The sequence below is a fragment of the Parasteatoda tepidariorum genome, chromosome X1, assembly GCF_043381705.1.
Source record: "Parasteatoda tepidariorum isolate YZ-2023 chromosome X1, CAS_Ptep_4.0, whole genome shotgun sequence".
NCBI classification, from domain to species: Eukaryota; Metazoa; Arthropoda; class Arachnida; order Araneae; family Theridiidae; genus Parasteatoda; species Parasteatoda tepidariorum.
In genome coordinates this window covers 73345328-73357613 of record NC_092214.1, presented here as the reverse complement: position 1 = coordinate 73357613, position 12286 = coordinate 73345328, and the positions used below count along the sequence as shown (strand labels likewise).

General features: G+C 30.0%; 1 protein-coding gene across 3 annotated transcripts in view; it reads right to left on the bottom strand.

The window, feature by feature from the left end:
- Positions 1-12286, bottom strand: part of LOC107440073 (WD repeat domain 81) — a 107548-nt gene that overhangs the window by 28651 nt on the left and 66611 nt on the right. For all 3 annotated transcript variants that reach the window (XM_016052860.3, XM_043048186.2, XM_071187794.1), the window contains 4 exons: positions 2555-2756; positions 2338-2480; positions 1260-1379; positions 223-475 (listed from right to left, as the gene is read on the bottom strand). In XM_016052860.3, coding sequence (XP_015908346.2) covers positions 223-475; positions 1260-1379; positions 2338-2480; positions 2555-2756 — 718 coding nt within the window. The remainder of the gene's footprint in view (positions 1-222; positions 476-1259; positions 1380-2337; positions 2481-2554; positions 2757-12286) is intronic.

Genomic DNA, 12286 nt, shown 5'->3' with positions numbered 1-12286 from the left:
AATTATTCAGAAAATTATTTCTAAATGTAAAAGGAAAATAAGTACCCCCCCACCCCCTGTCGGAATAATTGTCAAATGTTTTCGTGTTTTTCTTCTTTGTTAAACCCAATTGTTATTTAGTTTCAATAAAAAAAAACATCAATAAAGGAAAGTTCGTAAAATAATTAGTTTTAGTATGGTGACCTTAATTGATAAATTAATAATATATTAGGAAATACATACCCGCTATATCGTCAAGTTCTTGCAATTCACCCTTTTCATTATAAACTTTATCAAAAGAAGAAAAAAACTTGTGAAATATACTAGAGAAGTGTTTTTTTGTCATTTCTGTTCCAATTCTCAAGGCAATGATGTATATGACATCCAAAATACGAAAAGTAACCATTGTTCTAGATTTTCCTCCCCCAGGATAAGTAAGTCTCAGTGATGATATAAGACGTAAAACCAAATGAACAATATCTTTGATTAGAAGTTCCTAAAATGTTTAAAAAGAAACTTTTTCAACTTTTGTCATTTGAGGAAGCACAGATAAAATATAGCATTTAAAATATACAGATATAATTATTTGATAAATTTTTAACCCTTAAAAATATGTGGCGTCAATGGCTTACTTAGAAAAGTGGTCAAAATTTCGGATTCTTTAATCTCTCTGTTACTCTTTGACTATGTAGTTCAAAAACCAGTTACTCACAAGAAAAATATAGTGCACAAATAACATTCTCTCTTATATCATCAGTAATCAATGACTATGTGGTACTACGCTTGAAAAAGTGCTTTGAACACGTAATAGAAATCTAAAGAAAAAAAATTTGTGATTTAAAGAAGAATAAAAACAATGCAGATGGCAAGAGAGATTCTTCATTATCATTAAGTGGGAAACACTAATGTGTAATGTTTTTGTCAAAAAATTACTTTTACACAGTGCCCAAAGTTAAAAAAAAAAACAACCAACTGAATAAATTTCTAATGTTTAGTCGAAGAAGTCTACATCAAGAAGAAGAATACATCAAGTAAGAATTTTGGTTTGCCACCATCTATACTTAAGGTAGGATGTTATTTGAAGTTGCTTGGCTAATTTGAAGCTTCCAGTTCTCTGGCTACTGGATTTTTTTGGAGATTAGTACTCAAATTCAAAATTAGAATGAATCCAAATTTCTGTTAACTGAAGTTTGTTGCAACGACTGACAAAACTGACTTAATATTCCTCAAAACTTTGATTTTGTGCTTCATGTGTAATTATTAATGTGATAAAAATATACCTGCAAATGATCCATTAGTGTCTGATCAGATATAAATGGTATTATGTGCTGCAATAAGGCCATTGCCCCATGCAATCCAGATTCAAGACTTGCAGGGATTTTCTTGCGGCATAGATTGAGCTACAGAGAAAATGAAATTATTATTAAAAGATTTGAAGGGAATGAATATTTACATCCTGATCAGCAAGAAAACAGACACAAAAATTTAGCTTTCAATTAGTTTTTTTTTACTTGAAACACAAAATCATGGTCTTAAATCTATATCCCATTATGTTAGATAAACTAGAGATAAGTTATAAATAAACTTTCACTATGGAATAAGCATAAACTAAGCTAAATTTATCTTCTGACAAATTGAAAATTTGAAAGGGAAACATTTGGCCCTCCCATTTAAGATTTTAAACTTGTATCTGAGTATTAAGACTTAATTCTTCATGAGTTTTTTGGATAATAAAAGTGGGAAAGTTTCTTAAATTCTTAATTTTTTCTAATTAAAAAATAAACAGTTGTATGCATTTATTTTTGTTTTAAATATGTTTTTTTTATCACAGTTTTCAATGTTTTACCTTTTCAAAATAACATATTTCATGTTTTTAAGTATAAAGTTATTTTTACCAACCTATAAAAATTTTATGCAATTAGTATAAAATACTTTTCTTTTGAGTTTGCAAATTTCTACTTTTTGGTTAACAAGTTTGATTTATTTTATGTCTAGTTATTTAAGTTTTGGCAGAACTATGAATGATTCCCTTTTTTAAAAGGATCATTGCCAGGTATGTTAAATAACTCATGTAACTGAAAAAAAAGTACAAGGATGCAGTAAGCTTTAAAAATATTTTCCCCGAACCTTCAAAATTTGCACTATCATATTCAAGAAGATGACTAAAAGACCAGTTCATTTATTTCATATCACATTAATTATCAGTTATACTTTTACTAAGGGTGAGGAGCCATAGCAAAATCTTATCCCAAAACCTAAAAACATGCACAGTAATTTGAATTTGGGAATTGCTGATTTAAAAAGAAAATAAAGATATCAAACAAAGCAGAATTGGAAAAAAGGATAAAAAGTTCTTACTAAATCAGCTATATGCTTCATATACTGAAGCATAATAAACTGTTCTCCATAAAGCGATGCTATACTAGATAAGCAGTCCAACACTTTAAAGGCATTTAAATCACCAGTTAACCATTTGCAACTAATACTCAACATCTTAGCTTCTGGAAATAAAATCATATACAATAAATAAATAAAAATATGCTGAACAAAAAAAATTAAATACTTTGTATTCTACCATGAGGGGGTATATCTAGAATCTCTCTTTTTTCTGAGCTGTCATAACATAGAGTTAACATTCGTAGTAAATTCCGAGTCAAATATCTAGCAGTGAGAACGGGACCTAATCTGTGAGCTAACCACAGCATGCTTTCAGCTGAAACATCAGATACATTTCTTTCTTCATTCATCATTGAAGGCCTTTCAACTCTCTCGTTGACCTAAAAAAACAAGTTATTTTTTTACAGAATAAGAAGATAAACTGTTACAAGCATACATAAAATATATACTGGTAGGGAGAAATGTTAATATGATCTAGAACTGTTTATCTGAATGCTGATTAACTGAATTGTCAAATTAATTTCATCAATCAAAACCCACAAGTTTTCCCCACTTTTTCCAGATATTTTTTTCTCACAGAAATCCATCTTGATTTCCAGATTCCCTGGAAGAAGTAAAAAAATTGCATTTGTGTCCTAGCATCCTTGGAAAAAAGGACATCTTCTTCACTCGTGTTTGTTATCCCTAGTTTCAACGAGAGGGTTGGTAGTAAAGAGAACCAGTTTCACAAATAAAGGAACAAGTTTCTTTTTTTTCTTCCAAAATTAGACAGGAAGAAACTTGTTTTCAGTTTCAAATTATTTTAAAGCACATTCTAGAGCACATATGCTACTTTTTTTTCTAAATTTTGTAAGTGTAAGAGGACTTTTCAAATATGTTTGAAAAGTACAAAATAGTCGCACAATCCTTACATTAAAAATTTGAGATTGTTAAAATATTGAAGAAAGACAGGAAAAGAAACAAAATAGCAACTGAATATGGTATTGGCAAAACAACTGTATAAGATACTAAAAAAATTTGATTTTAAACTTTGTATCAGTATTTAACAGGAAAAAGATGAAAAAGTCCAATTTTAAAGATATAGATCATGTTTCCAACATGGATGTTATTCCCCTCCAGTAGGCAGTAATGGCTTTTAATGGCACAGTTATAGGAATTTGAGCACTGTCACAATTATAGGAATTTAAGCAGTATTGCTTTTAGAAGGTAGTCAATAAATATAAATGAAATTAGTATCTAGTACATTTAAAAATTTAGAAATTTTTTGGTTGCTATTGAAGAATTATATAAATAACTCAGCATATAATATTTGTTATCAAAGCAGTTATTTTGTTAATGTTGTTTTCATTAAACAAAAAACGCTTTTTAAATATTGTAATAAACACTGCATATACTATAATAAAAATAGATAAATAAATGCGAGGAAAATACTGTAATACACACTTAACAATTATAATGTAAAATGGCTCCAAGATTTTAGCATCAATCCAACTTTTGTGACTCTGTGGTTTCCCTATATCACCATTCAAAAGTTAATACATTTTTTACTTTAATTGAAATTCATCTTTACTTATTTTTTAGAAAAAAAGAACAACATTTTTTATTTGAGAACTTCGAAGTATAAAATATCTAATTTTGACAAATTTTAAAAAGAAGTTTTGAATAATTTTTAAAATCATTCCTTAGCCTAGTTTCTGTGTTTTTCTTTTTTAACATTCAAAAGGAATATATTAAAACATAATTATTTTGGAATTTCCTATTGTTAATATATAATTTTCTAATTTAATTTTGAAATATGTTTCTCGGTACTAAATACGCACAATTACTTGTAGGTTTAACTGATTACATTCATACACAACATCACTTATTTCACATTTTTTTAATGTTAAAGTAATATTATATTTAGTTTAAAGACTCAACCCAATAATTTAAGCATGGAGGTCACAAGAAATAAAGCAACATACCTGAGTAAAGGCTGAAAAGCTGGACTAAATATTTTATTATAGATAAGAGATTATATTAAGGACAACACTGCTGCCATCTATGTACAACAATATAAACTAACTCTTTCAACACTCCCACTTTAGTTTACATTTTTGGGAATACTAAAAAAAATCACAAATGTGCAAAAAAAATATGATTTTAGTCCCATTGATTTTTCACAATGTTCATGCTCAGTTCTATTAACAGTTTTTTGTTAAATAGACCGTAATCATTTTTATCATATTCACTCCTACTGTCCGAAGCAATCCTTCTCCTTTTTGGTGTGTTTTCTTCTTCACTTTGACTATTGTCAGATGCAATTCTCCTCTTTTTAGGTTCACTATCTGAAGCAATTTATTCTGTTCTTGGTTGGCCTGTCTTCATCACTCTGACTGCCATCACTTGCACTTGCTTCTTTTCTTCCTTTATATTTTGCATTACCACTGTCAGAATCTTTATTTCCACTACCAGAAGCAATTTACCTCTTTTTAGGCCCACTATCTTCATCACTCTGACTAATATCGCTAACACTTACTTTCCTTTTTCTTTTAGACTTTTCTTTTCCACTGTCAGACTCCTCACTTGATGAAATAGTTGCTTTTGAAACAATTTTGCTCCTTTGCTTGGCAGTAAGTCCATCTTTATTCTGTTTCTTTTGCTTGGATTCTTCTATCTTTCTTAAGTTTTTGTCTCTTACCACATTTTCCTCCCTCATCATCAGTTTCACGGTAATCTCGTGGCACACCTCTTCTCTGACAGAGCCTGAAGCCTTTGCTTCTTCATCTGATTGTTCTTTATTAGAACGTTTATCATCTGATTGTGCCTTGTTGGAACCACTTTTATTGTTCTATTATAATCCCTAAACAATAATTTAAATCTTTCTTTTCAAATCTTTTACTCAGTTGCCCATATAGCACTCATCTTCCGAAACCTTTCCCTAGGACCTCCCAAATGCATCCCTTTCTTCCGAGGGAAGGCGCGGATAAATAGGGGAAAGCAGAGGGAAATTCCATTCTAACATTCCTACGGATAACGATACGTAGGAAGTCCATCGGAAACATCGCCTACGGATATTCCTCCACCGGTCATCCGTTAGAAATCAATCCAATGGATTTTTCTCCCTGGTTATTCCGTAGGAGCATCNCCCATTTAAATTTTGTTCGTAATATTCACTAAACCCATCTGGAATTTTCATGTATACTTCTTCATTTAGTGTCCCTTGAACAAACCATAAAAGCATTCATTTGATCGATTTCCCAATCATAAATAGCTGCATAAGCCAACAAAACTCTTAATGTTACATACCAAACTACTGGAGAAAACGTTTCTGTATAATCTATTCCTTCGATCTGGGAGAAACCTTTAGTTATTAAACGCGTTTTGTACCTTTCAATATCTCCATTATCATGATGTTTTATTGTGAATACCCATTTGCAATCAACAATGTTTTTATTTTTAGGCTTATTTACTATGTCTCAAGTTTTGTTTTTAATGTGGCCCGCTATTGTTTCACACAAAGATTCTTTCCAACGCCTAGCATTACTACCATTGAGTGCCTCATCAATAGTATTAGGTTCAGAAAGAAGTTCATTTATTGCCACTAAGGCATCGGCAAAGCAAATAGGATCTAAGTTTGGCATTTGCAAATCTGGTATACCATTGGTATTAAAATTTTGATAACGATCAGGAAGTTTAACTGTTCTTCCCATAGGTGTCAATTTTGGCATGTCATTATCTACAGTTATATTATTACTCTTATCAGTATTTACAAAATCGCGTCTATTTAAGCCATTAATGTCATCCTGACCTGTGTTAATATCATTTTGGAAATTTAATTCATTATCACCCCTGCTAACATTATTATCATTTCGGAGTTTATCTGATGTGTTGTCAAAATCAACAATGCTCCCACTGAATAAAGAGTCATCACTGCAGTCTGGTGAGCTTTTGTCACTGTTATAGCCATGATACATATAATGTTTCAAAAAGCCCATTTTGGGCTACAACAATATTATAATTAATTAGATCAATTAGACGATAGCCCTTCCTATACTTACAATACCCAACAAACATTAACTCTCTAGCTTTCACATCCCATTTTTAACACTTCTGTTTGGAAATATGAACAAAAGCCCGACACCCAAACACCCTTAAGTATTTCAAGTTTGGCTTTTCACCACTCGATTTCTCAAAAGGTGTCATGCCTGATACTGCAATGGTTGGAGATATATTTTTACAATGAGCTGCTGTTTCAACTGCTTCAGCCCAATATTCCTGGCCAATGTGGGCATTCACCAACATAGACCGAGCACACTCAATGAGTGTTCTGTAACCCCCATTTGCTCCGGTGCATAAGGGATAGACTTTTGATGCTGAATCCCTTTGGAAGCTAGAAAACTATCCATCTCATTTTTAATATACTCCGTCCCATTATCAGAACGTAAAACCTTAATAGGTTTGCCAGTTTGTCTTTCTACATATGCCTGAAAGTCTTTGAATTTTCCAAGAACTTCGAATTTATTCTTTATAAAATAAACAAAATTCATTCGTGACAAATCATCTATGAAACTTATGAAGTACCGAGAACCCCCAATTGATGAAACACTCATGGGTCCACAGAGGTCACGATGCACTAAGCCTAACAATTCTTTTGCTCATTTAGCCTTACCCTTAGGTGAGGCTAAGCTTAAGCGAAGTTCAAGCTTAGGTCAGGGTCAAGCTTCGCTTACCCTTAGGAAGGCTAAACGAGCCTAAACTTATTTTATTCACTTTGATGTTTTAAGCACTTTTAATTTTTATTCTGTTTTTTTTTTTTTTTTTAAATTTGTTTTTTCGATTTTCGGATTTTCCTATGTGTATCAATCTTTTTAGTTTCTGATTTTACTTTTTTGTAGTTTTGTAGTGTTTAGTTCACGTGACAAAGGGTGAAACCCTTATCCGCAAACTCCTTAGGGGGTAGGTCGGTTACTATTGGTCTTACCATGTTTACCCTTAGGAAATGGTTGTTTATGCATTTTACTTTTAATGCATGGTATACAATCATTAATTTCCCCATTAAAAGAGAAACCCTCAACCATATCTTGCAATATAACCATCTCTCCTTCACTTAAATGACCCATTTTCTTATGCAACATTTCATTTGATGAGTTTTGAGCAGTAATTAAAGCCATATCATTATGAATATCTAAAGAATATAATCTATCGCTTACACCTGTTCCACTAGCTACTAAATTATCACCCTGATAAACAAAACATCTTTCCCATGTAAAGGTAGTAATCATCCCAAAAGTTTTGTTTAAATACTTAATAGATAGCAAGTTAGCAGTTAGCTTTGGAACATGCAATACATTATTAAAAGTTACTTTTGCTTTCTGCCCATTTCTAGATAAAAGAAAACTAACACTTCCTTCCCCCTCAACTTCTATAACAGAGCTGCCTGTTCTAATTTGACTAATACTTGCAGTTGGGTAATCTGTTATCAATTCTCTATATGGGGTCATATGGAACGAAGCACAAGAATCCATGTACCAAACATTAGGATTTGGATTAGAATTTGCGACATAGATACCTGTTACATAAGCTTTTTCCTTCACAGGAGTCTTACTAGAAGTAGGCTTTACATAACCCTTTTTGTTAAATTTATCATACCCATTATCTGGTGTGGGGGTCTTTGACAATCTATACTTTTATGCCCAAACAAATTACATTTGAAGCATTTCCCCTTAAACTTATTCCTGCCTTTAAACTTCTCATTAAGGAAAGCTTGATCTAAATTCCCATCAGAATTAGGTTTATCATTCTCAGCCATTAATCTAGTTTTAACGTTATCAACAGTTATCTCTTCATCACAATTTTTCAAAGCCATAATAAGGGGTTCAAATCTATCAGGTAAGTTAGCTAATTATTCCAGCTATTAATTCCTCATCTGCTTTAACTCCTGTTGATTTTAATTGCTGAAATTATTTTATGAAGGTAGTTGCACACGTCTTTACAATCTGTGTACTTAGTGTTAACCAATTCTTTAATTACAGACACTTTTCTAGTTATTCCTTTATCATCATAGGTTTTTGATAATACTTCCCAGGCTTCTTTGCCAGTAGATAAGTCCCTCAAATCATTAAAAATTGTTTCATTAACCCCTTCAACTATGTATGACAAAGCTTTGGCATCTAAAGCTGCATCTTCCTTTTTCCCTTCAACATAATCCCATAAATCTCTTTTAATTAAGTGCATTCTCATGGCAAACTTCTAATCAGCATAATTTGCCCTCCCAGTTAATTTCTTATGGCTAAAAGAACCTTCTCCCCCTGGCATTATTATTTTTCGTTGTTAACTTTAAATTAAACTATCAAAAAATATAACTACAAAATAATAAATTTTCTATTAAAACATAGTTAAATTAAATTAGTTAAGAAGTTATAAAAGAAAAACAACAACATTTATTTTAGTGTTAAGCATTTAAGCCTAACCATGTGTTAACACATTCTACCATAATTTATCCATCTTTAATTCTAAAATTTAGCAAAGAATTTAAAAATAAGTATATTAAACTTAATAAATGTTAGCTATAAATTTCTTGGACCATTCTGGGCCCATAACCTAAAGACTTAACCCAATAATTTAAGCACGGAGGTCACAAGAAATAAAGCAACATACCCGAGTAAAGGCTGAAAAACTGGACTAAATATTTTATTACAGATAAGAGATTATATTAAGGACAACACTGCTGCCATCTATGTCAGCATTTGTGATACCATCCATGTACAACAATATAAACTAACTCTTTCAACATATTTAAGTATTTAATTTAAACTTTAAAGTGATATACAAGTACTTAAAAATTTTACATTAAAATTAAAATAAAAGATGTTTTCAAACAAATACATTGAACATTAAGCCTGTTTTCAATAACTTAAAGAAGTGGTTATTGAAGAGTATAATACAAATATCAAAAGTCTTAAAATGAAACAAAAAGTTACTTATTTATTTATTAACCATTATTATTATTATTTTGTAAGGAGGCGCTGAATAATTTTTGACTTGCAAAGTGGCTGTAATCCAAAAAAGGTAAGAAACCTATGATGTAAATCATTATATAAAGTTCTTGTAAAAAGTTAAAAAATTGACTTCTAAACATGCTATTTCTAATATGCTAAAATATGTATTCTTGCAATTGCCGATTCTAAGCCTAGAAAGGAAGTCTTCTTGAAACACTGTTCAAGTTATCCAGATTTTTTTAAACTTAATCAATCTCAATCCAAACTCGTTCAACTATAATTGTAAAACTACAACAGTTGATTTAGCAAAAATTTAAAAAAAATCCATGTTTTAAAATGTTCAGGATTTGAAAAATACCTGTTTTTTTAAAATGTTTAAGATGTTATTCTTCAACTAATAAAACTGAATATTGAGAAATAAATTTTGTTTAAACTTTTCGTTATATGTTTTTAAATAATTTAGAAAATTTCTGTTGCATTTATACTATAATAATGAAGCAAGAATGGACAGAAGCATAGCTAGAATTTATAGCCCTTGGGGAGAAATTTAACTTTTGCACCCCTTTACAATATGTCTGTTTTATGTGGTCACTCTTTTGGAGATAATTTTAAATGTTAGATTAAGTAGAAATTGAATTTTGGAGTATGTTTATGCGCGTGGAAAAGACAAAAAAGGAAAATATTTAAGCGATAAAATATATTTGAACAACAGAAAAAGACATGAGCAAAGAATTAGAATGTACAGTGTGCCAAAAAACGAACCACCCTGAATATCTTTTGATTAAATGATCATATCTTCACATTCTAGGACTCCATCTTAATGTTTCGAGGTTCCACCATAGTTAGGTCAAAGAGAGAAATTCAATGTTTTGACTCCCTAATGTTAATTTTATTTTTTGCGTATTTCGCCATATTTCGAGAACATTTTAAGCAAATTTAAAAATCTTTACACACAACTATAAAACTTGTTTATCCAAAGATAATTCCATGCAAGGAATAAATTTTAGTAAATGTTTACTAAGTTTTATTATTTTATTTAATAATAGTTGCGCAAATTTTGAATTGTAAGGTATATAAATTTTTACATAAATTTAAAGTATAATATTTTACACAGCATCTAATTTAAAAAATTTAATTTTACATGCAGAAAATTTTATACCTTACAATTCAAAGTTTGCTTAAAAAGTTTTCCAAATATGGCCAAATTTGCAAAATGTATGTTTATTGAAAGAAAATACGTTTTTGCAACTGATTCAAAATATTGTCTGCACCAATTAATTAGCCTATTTGAGGTCACCTCCTTTGTAAGAATCGTTGCCGATAGATGGCGCACACCCTCTAAAAAGAATACACTTTCAGAACAGAAAACTGAACTTTCTCACTTCCACCTTGAACTTTTCGTAGGAGAGACATGAATGTCTGGTAAATTTGTTGGGTGAAATTTTATTTGTCCATTATGTGCGTTATTGTTCTGTGCTGTTTAACTTACTTAATAAAATGTTGCAGCTGAAGACTTGTTTCTTATATTATTATAAGTGAAGTTATCAACGTGATAAACAACGAATGTTAGGGAAACCAGTACTGGCGCAGCAGTCGAAGATGCAGAACCAAAAACCAGGTGAGAGCTCACTTTATTTTTGTAAATGTATGCTCCCACAAATATAAGTAATTATAATTATTTGGGCGAAAATTATACAAAATGAAAATTAAATGGTTGTGTTCCGACATGGAACATTAATTTAGTTTATTCGTCAGAGTACCAACACACCAGTGTTCTAAAGTGAATCCTTTTACTCGCCAGAGTATGTAGATAGCATATTTTAAAAAGAATTTGGCTTTTTTAAAAAAATTTTTTTTTAGATTTTCATCCCAGATAATTGAAAATTTTATTTGATTAAAGTGAATTTATTGTGGTTTTTAAATTCTGTTTTAGAAATTATTGGAAACACGCCAATGCATAGCATATAATGATGCAATCGTATTCCGAAAATAAAGAATGGTGAATGATCTAATATTTATATCAACTAAGATTTATTAAATCAAACAAAAAATAAATAACATATAGGTTGTATCAAAGAACGGAATATAACTGGGAGCCAGAAAACCTTGGAAGTCTCATTCGAAAACGATTGTTTTGTTTCTTTTATTTTTGCATAAATGTTTTTATTTCAGAAAGAAGATGCAAGTGTCTTTTAATAAAAGAAATATATAACACTGAGCTTGTTTTATTCTATTTGATTATTTGATATTGAATTGTGTCATTGTTGAATTTTTTTTATAGATGATATATTTTGTTTTCGTATATTTTAAAGAGAAAATATAAATTTTAAAGAGAAATTTATACGAAACTTATTTATAATTTTCTTATCACATTTAATGATTTAAAATATACAGTTAAAGTTTTCGTTCTTACATAGAACTTGATTTTTGCTCAAAGAATAATTATTTTGGTTGAAATAATTTTAATGCTTTGAATTTGTGAGCTTTTAGGAAAGTACATATTATCTATCTAGTATAAGCAAAGTAGAAGTGTTGATTTAAAATGTTATAAGTGTGAAGGTTTATAATATAGCGGTGTGATATAACAAATCGATAACTGAATATTACAAAATATTCTCAGTATTTTGAAGTTGTTAATTTCTTTTTGGGGTTGTCAAAAATAGACATTTTCCATAGATTTGTGAATGATGTTCATTTATGCGTTTTTTTTAAAGAAATTATTGGAATATTAATTATAAAGAAGTAAGTTTTTTTTTGTTAATTTTTTTTTTATGATTGAGAATTATTAAATTTAAACCATGGCATTTTTTGGAAAGGGTAAAAAAGAGGATTTGTTAAGTTTGGCCACCGAATTAGAAATTGATGTGGATCCAAGTATGAAAATTATAACACTAAAAAACAAAATAACACAAAGTGACACATATGATGAA